Genomic DNA, 17,869 nt, shown 5'->3' on the forward strand with positions numbered 1-17,869 from the left:
CCCACTAGCGCTTTACAACTGATCCAAGGTATGAGGGAGATTACAGTTCCTGGTGAGGGAAGTATTTTAAAGTACTCACTATGTCTAGAATATTACTCTTCACTGAGTGTTTGCTCCCCAATTATCAAGAGAATCTGCAGTCTTAGATGTTTTTAGACAGCCAGAGATTAAGAGTAGTGAGGACTCCTGAAGAACTCCATTTCCATATATGGCTGGCCAGAAGACTCTCCCATAGCCCATCATATTCTGATTTGATCATAATGATACAAACACTTCTAGGATTAATTGAAATTCATAATATCTATGGATAAAGCTTCTGAGCCTGAAAAAGCTAATGTTCAATCAGAACGCAGCAGCTTTCCAGTGTGTGAGGCAGAAAAGCAAAGCATTCAAAAACCATAGGGGGATATTCTACTCAGCAACACAGGCTGAGAGCACCTCACCCCAGTGCTCTGCTCTGTGCATTGGCTCCTCAAGGAATATAGAAACATAATCAAGGGCTTGGTTCTGATATTCAGAGCTTTCCAAGGTGATTATTTGGAAAACTGCCTCCAACTGTATGACCATAACCACCCATGAAGTTGTGTTCTTCTATCACCACAAGGATAAAATCATTTTGATCTAGTGTTGCTCAAACTAATAAGGTATAGATGAATAAAGTTAAATGAAATTTTTCCAGTGAATGGGAGAGAAGATGGGATGTAAAATTATTTTTAAAAAAAGTATTGCGGTAGATAATTTATTCAGAAAGTAAATGGAGAAAAATGAGGGTTTTATGTATCTCTTATTGTGTCTCAGAATTTTAATTATTTGGCATACCACAGTATTGGAAGTACATTTTTGAATCTCTAAGGAGAAACTGGAAAGGGAACCTTTGCTCTTTTCCCAGCACTGAGACTTTTTAAATAACCCTGTCAGTGTTCAGGACAACTGCGTCTGTCCTTCCCCTCTATGGTCCTGCAAGGGCACCCATTCAAGGATCCTGGCTCCTCAAGTCTCACCCCAAAAGAAGTGAGGGCTGTCTCTTTCCCTCCTGAGTGGGGGCTTTTCGAGGTTGCACTATACTCTCCCTATATTATGAGTTTCCCAGCAAGCCAGACTGCCTCAACAGGCCTTTACACTGGACACATCTCCCCCCTAGAAAAGTTACCAGGGTGACCAGATAGAAAGTGTGAAAAGTTGGGGTGGCAATTAGGCATCTATATAAGGAAAAGCCTCGAATATCGGGACTGTCCCTATAAAATCGGGACATCTGGTCACCCTAGAAGTCACATACAATTCCACAATAATACATGAAATTTGCATTTATTGTACAATAGACTCCAAATCTATTTAAACTTAATTCTGTAACCTCTTCCAAAAATAACAATAGTATTTTCCTTTTTTTTAAAAAAATCACATACTAAAGGTCCATCTCCACCAGTTTAAGCATCTGCTATGCTTATAGATATGCTCAGGCACACACAGAATTGCTGATATGTCACAGGTCTTTACAGTATAGTTCCAAGTGCTCCTTTTTGGACTAAATCTTGTAGTGCCTCTTCCTGCACGAATTCATTGCATACTAGTGTGAAGGGGAGCTTACAGTTGCCCCTCACTGTAATTATATTGTTTTCAACATGCTATCACTCTTCCCTTTAATAAAAGTTTTAAATAACATTTGCAAAGATGTGATCAAATTGCAATATTTGTCTGTTGTGACAGGGTCGGGCCAGATGGCTAGAGGAGAGTAATAGAAGGCAGATCTATTCTATCAGTAATAGAAGGCAGATCTACAATAGATCTATTAGATCTATTAGGCTAAGTAGGTCCCTTTTCCCTGGGTAAGGTAACAGGGAAGGTTCCAGAACAATCAGGAACCTTCTGGAGACAATTAAGACAGGCTGATTAGAACACCTGCAGCCAATCAAGAAGCTGCTAGAATCAATTAAGGCAGGCTAATCAGGGCACCTGGGTTTTAAAAAGGAGCCACTTCAGTTTGTGGTGTGCGTGTGAGGAGCTGGGAGCAAGAGGCACTAGGAGCTGAGAGTGAGAACGCGGACTGTTGGAGGACTGAGGTGTACAAGGATTATCAAACACAAGGAGGAAAGTCCTATGGTGAGGATAAAGGTGTTGGGAGGAGGCCATGGGGAAGTAGCCCAGGGAGTTGTAGCTGTTGCACAACTGTTCTAGGAGGCACTCTAGACAGCTGCATTCCACAGGGCCCTGGGCTGGAACTCGGAGTAGAGGGTGGGCCCTGGTTTCCCCCAAATCCTCCCAACTCCTGATTAGACACAGGAGGAGTCGACCTGGACTGTGAATTCAGAGAAACGGCCAAGCTGAGGGCTGCCGTGAAACTCCAAGGCGAGCAAATCCCCCAATAAGCGCACGACCCACCAAGGTAGAGCAGCAACTTTGTCACACTATATAATTGGAATGTTCCCACTTCTTTGTTGTTACTTATTAGAAAACCATCTGAACCATATTTTTAAAATTAAGATCCTGGAGTGTGTCGGTACCAGAAGTCCAGTAAAATACCACAAACCAAAGGATAATTTATATCCTGTCATGACAAATATCAGTCTCTGACACTTGTTTTAAAACTTGAATAAAAGGTATTTAAATCTGTATACATATCCTTTGTAATTAAGATGGAGCTTTCCCTTTCTTAAATGCCAGTAAAAAAGGAAATAAGTGTGGCATTTATTTTATAACTTCTTTTAATCCACAATGTTAGAGATGTCTAGTTAAACAGATGTCTTAATTTTTTTTATTTTAGCCTGCCTATCTCCTGTGAGGCTTCTGCATTAAACTGCACTGTTATACATATTTCTGTTCAATCCCTGCCACAGTCACAGGTGGTTTTCGAACCACAGATCCATGCACAAACATGGAGTTTTAATATTACCCACTGCTAGCCAGAAGATTGCAATGAATTCATTATGCACATCCCAATTGAAAACTTTATTCATACATCACATGAATTCTACTTAAAATATATAAATATACTTTCAGTGTGCTATGCTAAGCAGAGCATTGTGTTGCCACTTATCTGCATTTTGACAAAGATGAAACAAACCTTTGATGGCTCTCTAATTACTTGAAATTATGTCAAACGCCTTGTCTATTGCCAGGTAATAGTCTTGAAATCTATCTTTGAATTAATGATCTGAACAGGAAGAAATATATATATATAAATTGTTTAGTGGTATCTACGTGTGCATCTTCTGTTGACTAATCAAGAAAATGAGTAACTTGCTTGATTTTAAAGAAATGGAAGTTAGGACATTGTGGACAAGTCTTTGCTTGACAGAGGAGAACAGGACTCTGAATGACTCTATGAACTTGATAAAAGAATTTTTATCCAAAGTAAAATAAATATGTATACTTATTAAGTTTTTACTTAGACTGTTGCCAACCTTCAGGCACGTAAGGAAGATTGGTAATAGAGTCAGAGTTGAGATCATTAGATAGAAAACAACTCATGAGAGGGGAGGATCTGTCCACTAATTACTCTGACTTCTCCTTTTTATTTTTTTTTTTTTTTTTATTTTGGTGAAGATGGGTAGAAGGATTAAATAGGCTTCCTGCACATATTACTCCTGGGGACATTCTGTGCCTAAAAATTCTGCACACAATATATTAAAATGCTTCAAATTTGATTTGTCAAAATAACACTACATAATCATGCCAGTTTCAATTATTTTGGTAATTTATTTCAAAATACCTGTCAGCAAGTATGTAACAATACAGACACGCACAAAAATTCCCCCAGGAGCAGAGAGTTAAAGAAACCCTATGACAACCCAATTCTTGTTTCTCTGCCCTCTTCTCTCCCTCGCCCCCAGAGCCCAGCCGGGGGGGGAGGGGTCAGACACCCACAACCCCTCCCCCCCCAGAGCCCATCCACGGGGTCCACTTGGCCCAGATACACCTCCAGAGCCCAGCCATGCGCCTCCCCTCCCCACAGCAGGCACACCCGGCGCTCAGATTTCTGAAGATTATCAGATGCGGCTAGGAGAGTCAATAAGTTTGGCCACCCCTGCCCAATTGCATTCAGTTACCACAGTAAGGAGTCTGGTCTAAGAACCTGAATACAATGAAATAAAGTAGGATTCAGTAGTAAAAATATAACGTAAAATTATGGTAGGCATTTTCTGACTTGAATTTATTTCAGCCCTTTGACTATATGCACATGCAGTTTGTTTGCACAGAACTGTACAGACAAGCTATGTAAGTTGCACTCCCCAAATATTTAAAAATCGTGGTTGACAGAATCATTTGACTTAACAGAGAACACACCACTGAGATGAATGGGGGGCAGTTTACATTTGAGTTGTTTGTGCTTGGTTCATACTTAAAAAGGTTTTTTTCCCCCCACAGATATAAGGGCAAGAAACTTTTTTTTTTTTTAATGACATCTTGCATTTCACAGAATCTGAATCATTAATGTGGGATGGGGTGGATGTCTCAAGCAGGCCACATGTTTACCACCTCTGTCTTTTCAATTTTTGTCTTTACACCTTTTATTGTGTATCTCTTTTGTAGTAATTTAAAGCACATAAAACTTAATTTATACAAAAATGTATACTTGATATAGACTGTAAACTCTCACTTTCTCAAAGTACAGAAGCTCATTCAACAATAATTCTAGATTTGATTTGTTTGGTTCTCTAGTTTTACTGGTCATTGCTACCACGCACCTTTGGGCTTTCCCATCATAATACTGTAGTAGTTTCAGATCAGATATTTATAGATTGTTCTCCCTGAAATTGAATAGGTAAATGTTCCTCATTAATATTTATGGAATTTGCAAGTTTACTGTCAGATGAAGTGTTTTATTCTTGCCCATGATTGAAATGTTAAAACTTTTAATACGTAGAAAAACTTAATAATGAAATGTTGAATTATAAGGCTTGCTATCATGACAGTAATATGGAAAACTGTTTTACATTGTATATATCCAGGCTGAAGATGGACCGTGCAAGTTATTATTCTTTTCTGTTGTCATGTTATCCTCTTTACCTGCACTTACGTTATATTTCAGTAGTGTGGATGTATTTAAATTTTAATGTTTATGAGTAAAACTCTAGCACAAGTTTACTTTTAAATGCAATAAAGGGCAAAAATGTTGAAAGGATCAGACTGAGAATTAAACTCCCACAATTAGGAAAGCCACAAGATGGCATCAAATTGTCAATTCTGTCCCTTGCTGCTAAAATTGTTCTCTTCAAAAGGTCAGAAAACAGTGCAATCAGTTTGTGGATTTTCATATAGAAACCATTTGTGTACCGGATGAGCAGTGATATAAGGCGTCCAAATTTTGAAAGCTTCACTCACTGCTGTAATTCATGACTTAAATAGCAGCAATAAGCAATCTCTTTTTAAATAATCAGCCCCCACCCAAGTTGCACTACATTAGAGTGTAAGCTAACTTGTATGCTCAAAAGATTCCTCCCAGGAAAAATAAAACATGCTTCTTGGGAAAAGGTTGTATAACACAGTGTATATCTGTCCTATAATCTTAAGGGTATTTTACCAAATTGTAGTAATGATTTATGTTATGGCAATACCAGACTTAAAGAAAATTACTTTGTCAATTCACCAGTCAACTGAGATATATGGCAATACCAGACTTAAAGAAAATTACTTTGTCAGTTCACCAGTCAACTGAGATAATTCAAACTATGAATGTTAATGCTCCTTCAGACTTTAGAAATAGTCAGTATTTAAGTGTACATTGGGACCTGACTAAAGACAGGGAATTCCATTGACAGTTTCTGAATTTTGCAAATTAATTCAACAAAAAAAGCAAGAATAATGCATCACAAAATATTTAATTCACTTATGACAATTTTAGGTTAAGGAATATGAGGAAAAACTAGTATACTTCATAAAATTAATAGCCTTAGTTAATATGACTAGAGGTGGTTAAATCTGTGACAGCTGGGAAACTCCCTGTTGCTTTTGTGAGGATAAGTAAGGTAACGTAACGTTTTAGTCACAGGTATTTTTAGTAAAAGTCATGGACAGATCACAGGCAGTAAACAAAAATTCATGGCCCATGACCTTTCCATGACTTGTACTATATACCCCTGACTAAAACTTGGGTGCTCTGGGGCAGGAGGCAGCCAAGGGGCACCACGGGCCCTCTAGGGGTGAGGAGGAGGGAGGTGGCTCAGGGGCTGAGGGGTGCTCTGGGGTGGGAGTAGGTGCTGGCAGGCACTCTGCCTGGCTCTGCGTGGCTCCCGGAAGCAGCTGGCATGTCCCTGCAGCCCTGAGGCGGAGGTGCCCGAGCACCCGCTCTGCACCTCCCATTGGCCAGGAATCACATCCACTGGGAACTGTGGGGGCGGTGCTTGCAGGCAGAGGCAGTGCTCAGAGCCTCCTGGCTTACCATGCCTCCATCTAGGAGACGAGGGAAGGACACGTCACCGCTTCCGGGGAACCCCTGGAGATAAGTGCTGCCCCGAGCCCTCCCCCCTTCAGCGCCCCAACCCCAAGCCCCCTCCCACACCCAAACTCCTGCTGCTTCTGGGAACGGGGGTGCGGTGGCCCAAGACTGTCCCTGGTGGCCACTGCAGAAGTCACAGAGGTCTTGGAAAGTCACAGAATCTGTGACTTTCGTGACAAACTTGCAGCCTAAATGATAAGCTGTGATGTTGTACTGCAAAATATTCCCCAAATACGATTATTTTTCAGAATTTCTAGCTACTCAGTATATTGACTAGTATTAAAGTAAGTCAGATTGGGGCCACATTGTGCTGAGTGCTGTACAGATGCATAGTAAGAGACTATCTAAAGAACTTGCTATCTCTATTAAAATAAGATGCAGCAAGTCAGTGTAACTATCAGAGGAAGACAAGATAGAGTTACATTGACAGGAAGGTGTAGTTGTGTGTACAGGTTTCATGCACAATTTATAGGTTCGATGTTTTTTAAAGATAGAAATAATAGCTTTATGCATAGCTAGACTTAAGTCTCTGTCCCTTGCTGCTAAAATTGTTTTCTTCAAAAGGTAGAAAACAGTGCAGTCAGATTGTGGATTTTCATATAGAAACCAGATGAGCAGCGATATAATGTATGCAAATTTTGAAAGTTTCACTCACTAGCTGACATCTAGTTCCAGAATCTTACTGTGAAAATGGAATGTACCGTATGATGATTGATGAGAGACTGGTTGTGGTTTAGGAAGTTTTAAAGCCAAAATAGAAAAATATCTGAAAAAAGCAAGAGCTGACTAGAACATAACAAAAAACTTAATTTCAAGGACATGTCAGAATATCAGAAGTATTTATTTGGACTGTATTAGTCCAAATAAAAAGGCCATTTTGATATAATTCAAGAACTCTGTTGTAATCAGGCTTGGTAAAAACAGAAGACAGGGAACTGTCAATTAATGAACCAAAATTGATGAGTCGGATATTAGGCCTAATTGGTGGAGGGAATAATGAGTGGATGGGCTATTCTACTCATCACTCCCTTTGTGTGTCCTTAAAGAAAGAGACTGGGGCGGGGGAGATGCAGAAGAAAAGATTGAGGCTACTGAAGCAAATTTCACCATCATGGCTGCTATCTGAGGCCGCTGTTACTTTTTGGTCCTAATCCTAAGAGATGTCCTGACCAGACTGGGCCGGAAAGAGGGACACAGATAATACTGCCACCTCTACCAGCTCCAGCTGAATTCCATACACCATCTGGCATGAAACAGTTTCAGATTTTAACAGCAACAGCTCGAGTTCATCTCAACTAACTACTTCTCTTTTCCCAAAAAGGACAGTTGTTGCCATCTTTGATACCACTAAGAGGCTCTCAAACAAGGGTTTTTTCCTTCTAAAACTCTCTCCAGCTAAAGGGGGAAAGAAATGTTAAAATGAAAGCCTTACTTAACACTTATCTGTTTCTCCATCTTTTCTGTACCTTTAATAAAAGTTTAAAAGGATTTCAATGTGTGTTTGCCGTGGTTCTAAGCAGGTTGAGGTCTCTGTATATCAAACTCTGAATCTTGTTTAACACAGTTTAATGTTGGACATTGACTGGGTAATGTTAACACCTTTGGCCCATTTATTACATCTAAATTTATACAACAGTACCCATTGTCCATTCACCAGAGGCTCTGTTATGTAGTTGAAGTTTGTGAGAAATATGCTTTAAGATTAAAGTTCTCTTGATGCATATTTTGAGTTGTTGAGTCTGATACTACAGGAGCAAGGAGTATTGAAATGGAATTAATGACTCTCTACTGAAAACACATACATTGGGTGCTGTTATTGCGTGACTGAATATGTAATAATAAATGAGGTTGATACTCATACCTAAAAGCGAAATGGTAGTTACCTGGGAACAGGAAAACAGATAATGAAAGCTGATTAAGTCGTGAGTTGACAAAATACAATGTTGCAAGGTAAATTAGGAAGACTAAACTAACTTGTTTGTGATTAAAATATTGTGTAAGAAGCCTGTCTAAGGAAGATTTCTGTTTTTAAAATTACAGGGTTTTGTGACTAATTACTGAATTTGTTTATGAATATTCATAATCTTCTCTTTACCAATCTGACAATTTATGCATAAGAATTAGGTATGTCATCCTTTGAGCAAAAACGTTCCATGATATTCAGAAACTTCTATGAGGCAATGAGGGTCATTCGTTCAATAGGTGTGATCATTGCTACTTCTCGTGATGCTTATTATATCAACTAAATTTTCCAAGTTAGTGCCTCTCCCCTCCCCTGGAAAACTGTAGTATTACAGTATGTATCTGTAGTGATTGTTGACATCTAAACTGAACTCCAGCCAATGAACATTAGAATCTTTACCTTCACTTGCAAACAACAACTGAAATGTGTGCGGTCCTGCCCCTTTCCCTGTTTGTGGTGAGTTTCCCCGCCTGTCACGCGGGAGACTGGGATTCGATTCCCTGACGGAGAGCGCAATACCTTTGCGGGGGAGGGATAGCTCAGTGGTTTGAGCATTGGCCTGCTAAACTCAGGGTTGTGAGTTCAATCCTTGGAGGGGGCCATTTAGGGATCTGGGGCAAAAATTGGGGATTGGTCCTGCTTTGAGCTGGGGGTTGGACTAGATGACCTCCTGAGGTCCCTTCCAACCCTGATATTCTGTTATTCTATTCTATTTATTCTCTACTTAAAATCAGCAACTTTTCTTTTTCAGGGCAGCAAAATTATCATGCGTATGACTTTTGTGCCAGTATGTATGTTTCTCCAACTTGATGATTCATTTGTCTCATTGCAGGAAATTTTAAACAAGTAGCGTTGAAATCTCGTACTCGTTAAACAGATATTAATAATTGTTCCTCCTACTACATGCTTTGCATAGTTTTTAATGTGAGGGTCAGAAAGATTAAATCATCAGTAATCTTAAAGGGAAAAGAGGTGGAATGAAGCAATTTTGAAGTAAGATGTCTTTTATAGGAGTAGGGGAGCATCTGGGTTAGTCTGTATCCGCAAAAAGAAAAGGTGCCACAAGTATTCCTTTTCTTTTTATAGGAGTATTTATCAGTTGTCAACAATTCATTAGCTGTTTTTACTGAAAAGGTGGAATGCTTGGTGTGGTGGATCTTTGTAAGCTGTCTAAAGTAAATTTCATCCACCGTCTTCCTGTCGTTGATCCCATACTCTGAGGAGAGTCTCAGTTGCTTCTTGTTCAGTCTTATTCCTTCATTGTTTTGAATAATAGACAATTTCACAAAATGTTCTTGGCTTTTTCTGTTACTCGATGGGAAAAGTGCTTCTTTTCCTCTCCTAGCCATGTATTTCTGTACTACTTCATGCATGAATCTTCAGCTTGCTGATGGCTTTTTGAATCGTGGTTGAACTCCTCTTTGTGCTTCTCTTCTCTCCTTCATTACAATCCTTACTTTGACCTTAATTCTTTATTCTTCATTTCTCTGAAGAGTCCAGATATTTTTTCCGTCCCAGATGCTGGTCACCTTTGTATATTATCCATTCATTTAAATAGAATTGTTGAAATTATTTTCTACAGCACAACTAATCAGATATCTTGACACTTCACAGTTTTAAATGCTTCCATTTGCTAGTTATTTGGTGCTGTTTATATTTTTCCTTTGACTTCAGGTGTGAATCATTGATCATTGGTTTGCTCTACAATAAAGATGAAAAATCAGGGAAAAACATATGCCCCTTGGAAATCATAATACCCTCAGGATAGTTTTGTATACATGTTATTCTGGCATTGTATGTATATTCTATTGAAGAAAGAAACCACACGTACATATAAACTACAAAAAATGTTTTACAGAACAAAAGTTTGCCATTATAATTCATAATGCCAAGATCACAAAACTAAGATAATCAGATGTACAATTCTTCTTAGTGCCAATTTCTGTGTGCTACCCATCAGAAAACAGATGCTATGAGACAGCATGCTGTTCAGAACAACAGTTTATCATAAAAATTCTTTTTTAGCCTTTGAAGAAGGTGCGTAATGTTCTACAGTAAATATGAATTAGCTGTGTCCTTTCAAAATGTGCCATATGGTTTTAACATTAAGTACAAATGATTTATCCAGGGTAGCTTGGAGAGGGATTTTTAGGAGCTGGCCTTGTGCTAGTTCTCAGCACTGCCTTGCAAGCCTGACTCTTAGATTCCTAATCTCCCTTCTCCACCCTGTATAGCTGGCAGGTGCTGTTATTGCTCTCAGGCCTTGGGATTGAGTGTGCCCTCTCTCTAGTGACTCCTATGACTGATTTAAGGAGTGGTTTTATTGAAGAGTTCCATCCTGTCTAACCTAGCTAGAAGTATGACAACTACAACATAATGTTTGTGTAGTGGGGATTTGCTCAGGGCTCGTAGAACACGGTGTGAAATTGGGATGTCAGAGAATGGAGCTGTGTGGTTAGCAATGCTTCATTGCCTCTTTAACCAATGCTAATACTAGAAGAGTGATTGTTTAATGAATAGGTGACTTCGTTTTTGCTTGTCCTGTATTATCCAAGATTTCAAGCATGTACTGCTTTCTTACGGGTCCTTTATTGTATAGTGTTCGTCCAGGTTTCATAATTTTCCCCATGCAGCTTAAATGATGGTTCTTTAAAATGTGGAAGATTAGTGAATGTTATTGCATGGTATAAAATGGGCTTCATACTCTAGGAAATAACTTCTTATCTTTCTGCTATTGAGTGATCACTTGTAGCATTAACATATAGTCAGATGAGAGCTAATTGTGCCTCTTGTCATACGTTCAAAATCCATTTCAGTATTGGATGCTGCTTTCCAGGTTTTGTTGGGCTTTTTTCACTTAACTACTCTGCTGATGTAGCAACACAGGGGAGACATTTCTCCCCTCGGACGTTTTCTCCTATCTCTCTCTGACTTAAATATCCAACCACAATGCATAAAAACATGTCTCGTCCCTTGAAAATGCCAGCCAAAGGAAGTTAGGTAACCAAATCTCACTGAATGGGAATTGGGAGTCTAACTCCCTTTCCCTCCTTTTCCATTAGCTGGAAGCTTCTGCTAAAATGACTAGCAGTGAACATAGTTGGCAATGTTAGTATTTGTTAACACACATTTGAGATGAATGGGAGTAGTTTACTACACTTAGTTCCTTTTTTTTCCTGTATATTTGGCTGGAAGTACTCAAGTTGTTAAGCATATCGCAGGGACAAAGAATGTAGTATGCCTTGCCCAGTCCTGTGGGTGGAAGTCTAGTGATTTTCCTCAAAAACTTAGTCACAAAATGCTGAAACTCTGCTCTCAGGCTAGAATGTGTCTGGAGGTTTGCAGACTTCTTCTTCAACTTGGCATGTCGCATCTGCATTCCTGTACTCTTTCCTCTCCCACCTTCCACTACTTCTATTGCCATGTTTTAGCGGGTGGGTCATAAGAGCTGTGTGTTCTTATGCACAAACAGATGACTTTTCCAGGTTGGTTAGCTGGTATTTTAAAGTTTTCCCATTAATAATTAAATTAATTTATTATATTAATATGATGGGGGAAACAAGGCAACGATTTGAGGAAGGGCTATGTGGTATAAATATGACTGACTTTACTCTCTGAAAATCAAACAGTATGGACTTCTGTACAAAGTCAGAGAGAATAGTGCTCACATATGATCGAAAACTCTGTTTAAAACTGAGTAGCTATGGCTTTTTCTGTGTTTGTGAGCTTTTGTCTTTATCTGTGGGTGCTTGCTATGATTCTCCCCCCACGCCCCCATCCATGTGTTTCAGGAAATTTACTAATTTGGGATTTTTTTCTCATTAAGTTTATGGGAGGCAACATGAAGGGTGGTATTCAAAATATACAATTAAAACCCCTTTGTGGCAACATTGACTTTCCTGTAAAATGGACTGGGGAAATCTTCTCACTTTCTCAGGAAACAAGAGGGGTGTTGAGTCTCACATTCCAGCTGTTCTTTAGTTGCAAGGGATCTCTCTAAGGTAGCCATCCTTTGCTCTTGCCAGCTTGGCTTGCTGCTTTGCCCTTAGAGTGCAATGCTTGGACTTGTATCAATTTCTGTGCAGTTGAATAGTTACTCTGAAAGGACAGTAGCAAAAAATAGCTTGTCCAGAGCAGAGATGCAGCATGTCTTGCAAAAATTATTTTTAAAGTTAATGTAGCAGCCAGCATAGACCATGGTATTTTAACCAACCGAAAACAGCACAAAGAAATTCAGCATTAATCCTTTTCTTCTAAGAAGGAAGTTAAATCCGTGCATCAAGGTCAGCAGCAGAGTAGTTGCTTTAGAAGTTGGAGAAGCTGACTGTATACTAAGATGAGTCCAACCCATATGTAATTAATCAGGCATTTTCTTTTGAACTTCAGTGGAGAGATGTCTGACTGAATTTGAGCCTTTTAGAAAGTTGACAACTGATGCATCCTTGTGCTCATATCACACAGTTTTGTAGATCAAGATTGGGGTTTAACTTCCATTGGAGAAATGTTAAGATTTAGAGGGTTGTGTGACTTTAAAAGTGTCATTGATCTTGTAGCTCCTGGTCTTCAGTCTCCTACTGATGAATTTTCTTAGTTACAGAGCACCGTGTTACTTGTTTACATATCCATGTGGGAATCATGTGATGACGTCCCTTTCATACAGCTCTTTTGAAAATCGTTCCCCATGTAGGGTTGCTGAGCACTTCATAACAATGGTATTTTGCAGTTCAGTGTTTGGAATGTCTCAGTGATTTCCAGATCAAGTGTATGCTCAGTTTACATACCAAAAAATGATTATTCAGTCAGATCTGTAAACTTAAGCTAGTCCTTTTTGCATTTGTGCATTATCTAAGGATTTTATATCCAATATCTGTTCACAGGAATGAGAACAGAATTTGTCCTTCCATTTGAAACAACTCTGTTGATTCAGAGCCAATTACAATTGGCTCACTCTTGGCTAATGTGTTGGCTCTGCAGAGCGAACAGGAGTAAAGAGTGGCGGTACAGATTTGTTTTTCTGTGTTAAAGTAAACAGATAAGACAGGGAAGACACATGCTCAGATGTACTGAGCAAGAAGGTACAGTTTTTATATACGGACTTTTCAGAACAGAAATGCCTTTCAAAATCCTGGCCGTAACATTCCAGTCCAGAGCATCTCATGAGTAGATTCAGAGAATAATACCAGTTTTGGTTTTTGATATGGACAGTCATCCACTTTCATTCACATATTATATCTTGTCCAAGTGATCATATGTAAAAGGAGAAGCACTGTTTCCTAGTGGATAGAGCAGTGCCCTGCACTGGGACTCAGGAGACCTGGGTTCTATTTCTGGCTCTGCTTCTAGACCAAGGTTTCCCAGCTGTCAAGTTTCCTTCCCCACTCTGAACTCTAGGGTTCAGATGTGGGGACCTGCATGAAAACCCCCTAAGCTTATTTTTACCAGCTTAGGTTAAAACTTCCCCAAGGTACAAACCATTTTACCTTTTGCCCTTGGACTTTATTGCTGCCACTACCAAGCATCTAACAAATATATAACTGGGAAAGAGCCCGCTTGGAAACGTCTTTCCCCCCCAAAATCCTCCCCAAACCCTACGCCCCCTTTCCTGGGGAAGGCTTGTTAAAAATCCTCACCAATTTGCATACGTGAACACAGACCCAAACCCTTGGATCTTAAGAACAATGAAAAAGCAATCAGGTTCTTAAAAGAAGAATTTTAATAGAAGAGAAAAAAAGTAAACACCTCTGTAAAATCAGGATGGTAAATACGTTACAGGGTAATCAGATTCAAAAGACAGAGAATCCCTCTAGGCAAAACCTTAAGATACAAAAAGACACAAAAACAGGAATATACATTCCATTCAGCACAGCTTATTTTATCAGCCATTTAAACAAAACAGAATCTAACGCATATCCAGCTAGATTACTTACTAAGTTCTAAGACTCCATTCCTTTCCTGTTCCCTGCAAAAGCATCACACAGATAGAAAGAACCTTTGTTTCTCCCCCTGCCCCTCCAGCTTTGAAAGTATCTTGTCTCCTCATTTGTCATTTTGGTCAGGTGCCAGTGAGGTTATCCTAGCTTCTTAACCCTTTACAGGTGAAAGAGTTTTTCCTCTGGCCAGGAGGGATTTTAAAAGTGTTTACCCTTCCCTTTATATTTGACACCAGCAGACAAGTCACTTCACCTCTCTGCTTCAGTTGCCCTATCTAATGACACTGACCTCCCTTGGATAGACCATTAACGTGCAAAGAGGTTTTATTTTTAATTTTCAGACTTTTTAAGTCCAAAACAGTGGTTGTGAAGAGTTTTCTGCATATTTAGTTGTTGGTAGAATGTTGTGTCCTAAACATCATTAAAAAGCTGTTTTACATTTAACTAAAAGGAAATCTGAATAAGAGAAAAGCCATTCATGTAAATGTTAACTCTTCTTTTTTTTTCTTTTTAAAGGAAGGTGCTTCTGCCAGGAAAACTCAAACCCCAGCAGCACAGCCTGTGCCAAGACCAGGTAAACAGAATTACTTTATTTGTGTATTATCTGGAATGAAAGCATTTTGAGTTAGGACAAGATTGTAGCTAAAATCCTTATACATTTTGTTAAGATGTGTATTGGAAATATATAGCCACTGTGTATTAATTAACATATTATCGTTGCAGTGGTCCAAGGACTGGGATTAGCTATGCTCACCCTGAACTAGTACAGAAATAGCACTGCTAGGTTGATGGACTAGTGGCAGTTTTACAGTCTGACTTCTTGTGAACTACCATAGCTAGAATCAAATACCATATACTCTTGGAATGCTTTGAAATCCAACTTTGGCACACCATAAAACTTTTATTTCTAGACCTAGCAATTCAGGAGCTACTGGTGCCCAAAACTTAAGGTATTTGTGTGGGGTGGGGGTGGTATTTTGAGTTGAATTCAACAGCTGATTTCTTATGAACCATTAAAGCAAAAAACCCCTATGCTTTATACTGTCTGAAAACATTTAATACCAGCATTGAAATGGTGTGTAGTATTAAATTTCTATTCTGTAGTTCTTGAGACTGGCAGCTAAAATGTTGAAATCAAGCAGTCATTCTATTTACCACTACTTCCATGACAAAGTTTTAATATGACTACACCTGTTAGAGCTAGGAAAAATCTGGTAACTGGTACAAATGCGTTCAGTGATAGTATAGTTCTTCCAAGCACTTTCTTGGCCCAGTGATAAGAGTGGGGAGAAATGCCATCCTGGCATGATTTATTTCTTAGTCATGCATTGGGCACTCCTATTAATTTTCAAGAACCTTTCCACAAATTCCCTTTCTTGTTGTTCACTAAGCATCCACAAATGTGATAGGTGCTATCCAGATATTATTAGTATTAGTAGAATTAGTGTTATGGTAGTTCTTAGAACCCCAGCTAAGAATACCTTTGAATACCTTACAATATTGGTGGCTTACATGCTAAGACAGCTTTTGTGTTTTGGGAGACCAGAGGAATTGATGGGAGAGGAGTAAGAGCACAGGAAAATGTGAGAGTGGGAGACAGTGGGTTTGAGAGAAAAATCAGGGATATGAGGGGGATGAAAGGGACAGATTCAGGGAGTGGAGGTATAGTGGAAGGGTGTTGACTAAAATCGAAAACTGGTGTAGTGGGGCAGGAGCAAAAACTCTTACTAGAATTGTGGACCACAAAATCCCCCCCCCCCCAATCATTACTGATGGGATCATAACACACAACATATTGTGCATCAAAATCATAGAATCATAAAAATGTAGGGCTGGAAGGGACCTTGAAAGATCATCTAGAACATCTCCCCATTTTGAGGCAAGACTAAGTATACCTAGAAGCCATTTAACAATCCCAACCCAAACAGTACAGTGTCTCAGACTAATATTGGCCCCCACTATACTGAAACCCATACTACTCCTGGAGGAATTCTGCGCCTCTGCGCAATGCAGAATTTTGTAGAAATTAACGAGCGCGCAGAATTTCCTTTCCCCAACAGAAATGGGCTGCAGTGCTGCTAGCCACCGCTAGGGGTCCTGGCAGAGCCCAGCTCACACATAGAAGACACTGCTCGGGGGAGGAGGAGGGAGTTAGAGGGTTCCTGGCAGCTGTAGTTCCCAGCATGCCCTGAGGGAAGGAGGGGGCAGTGTGCAGGGAACTTCATGCAACCCTGGGACCAAGCATCAGGATGTTTCTCCCTCTGGATCCTTGGACTTGGGTGGGGGCTGAGCGGGTCCCATGGTGGAGGTTTGGGGGCAGGTGGGGGGTAGCTGGGCTCTGGTGAGGGGAAAGGGGCAGGGAAACAGGAACTGCGTTGTCATAGGGGTTTCCTTAACTCTCTGCTCCTGGGGGAATCAGACATACTTGACATGTATCTTGAAATACATTACCAAAATAATTGAAACTGGTATGATTATGTAGTAGTATTTTGACAAATAACATTTGCAGAATTTTAAAATATTGTGCACAGAATTTTTAATTGTTTTGGTGCAGAATGCCCCCAGGAACACCATACTTATTTTCTCTTCTCCCCTTTAATTTTGTAATCTGTGATATTCCCTAGTGCCTTAGCATAATGTGGTAGTCATTGATTTGCTCATGTTAAGTACACACATTGAGAGAAGTGGACTGTTACAACTGGTAAATTTTGAAAGATTGGGGGAAACTTGTTTACGGGACTTGGTCAGGTGTAGATACTGTGAAGATGTTTGCCAAGGCCATATTGTTTTGGGAAGTGTTATGCAAGAATTTTTTTTCATAGCTTTGTCAAATTTAGTGATTCTCTTTTAAGCTTTTCACAAAGCAGTGAATAGTGATGTTGCTAAAGCAAAATGTAAAACTACTGCTTTGTGTGGCCTGGGTAGATCACCAGATGTGGATATATACCTTGTTAATTCCTTGGGATCTTTTTAATGAAAGTAATGCTTAAAGATTTGCTTTTGTAAAATAGTTTCGCCATGAAAGTCTATTAAGTATTGAATACTATTCTAAATTGTTTTTAGATTGTGCTGTGTTGTTGTGATTCCTTTTGTTCTTTTTTTATCTTCCCAGTCGTTTCAGTGCTAGAAAGGTCACCCTGTCTGTCATATTTATCTGACTAGGGCTGTTGAGAATATGAATGTATTTGGAACTGACAAACAAGGATATGAAAAGGGTAGAAATAGCAAGAGCAGAAATGCAAATGGATAAACCACTGTCATCAACATGGCCACAGTGCTAGATGAAATTTCACACGTGTTAAATGGCAGACCTGTTTATTTGTATATTAAAAAAGGTTATGTTGGTGTTGCCCCCTAGTTAGCCTTCTGTATATTGTAAGGTGCAAAGAGAATTAAGAACAGAGGTATTAAGGATCTGGAGCAAGTATGTCTCTTGGATTTCTGCTCCAAAATGGGTTCATATCATGCCCATTCTGGGACACTTTGTTTCCTCATCTTTTAAAATATTAGGCTAATAGCAGAGCAGGAGAATGTTGTCCTTCT

At 39.4% G+C, this 17,869-nt stretch overlaps 1 protein-coding gene across 1 annotated transcript in view; it reads left to right on the forward strand.

Moving 5' to 3' along the window:
* CDC73 (cell division cycle 73) overlaps window positions 1-17,869 on the forward strand; it is a 165,369-nt gene that overhangs the window by 110,971 nt on the left and 36,529 nt on the right. The window contains exon 11 of the mRNA XM_074961163.1: window positions 14,843-14,900. Within this exon, the coding sequence (XP_074817264.1) occupies window positions 14,843-14,900 (58 nt within the window). The remainder of the gene's footprint in view (window positions 1-14,842; window positions 14,901-17,869) is intronic.

This window comes from Natator depressus, chromosome 8 (genome assembly GCF_965152275.1).
Source record: "Natator depressus isolate rNatDep1 chromosome 8, rNatDep2.hap1, whole genome shotgun sequence".
In the NCBI taxonomy this organism is placed as follows: domain Eukaryota; kingdom Metazoa; phylum Chordata; order Testudines; family Cheloniidae; genus Natator; species Natator depressus.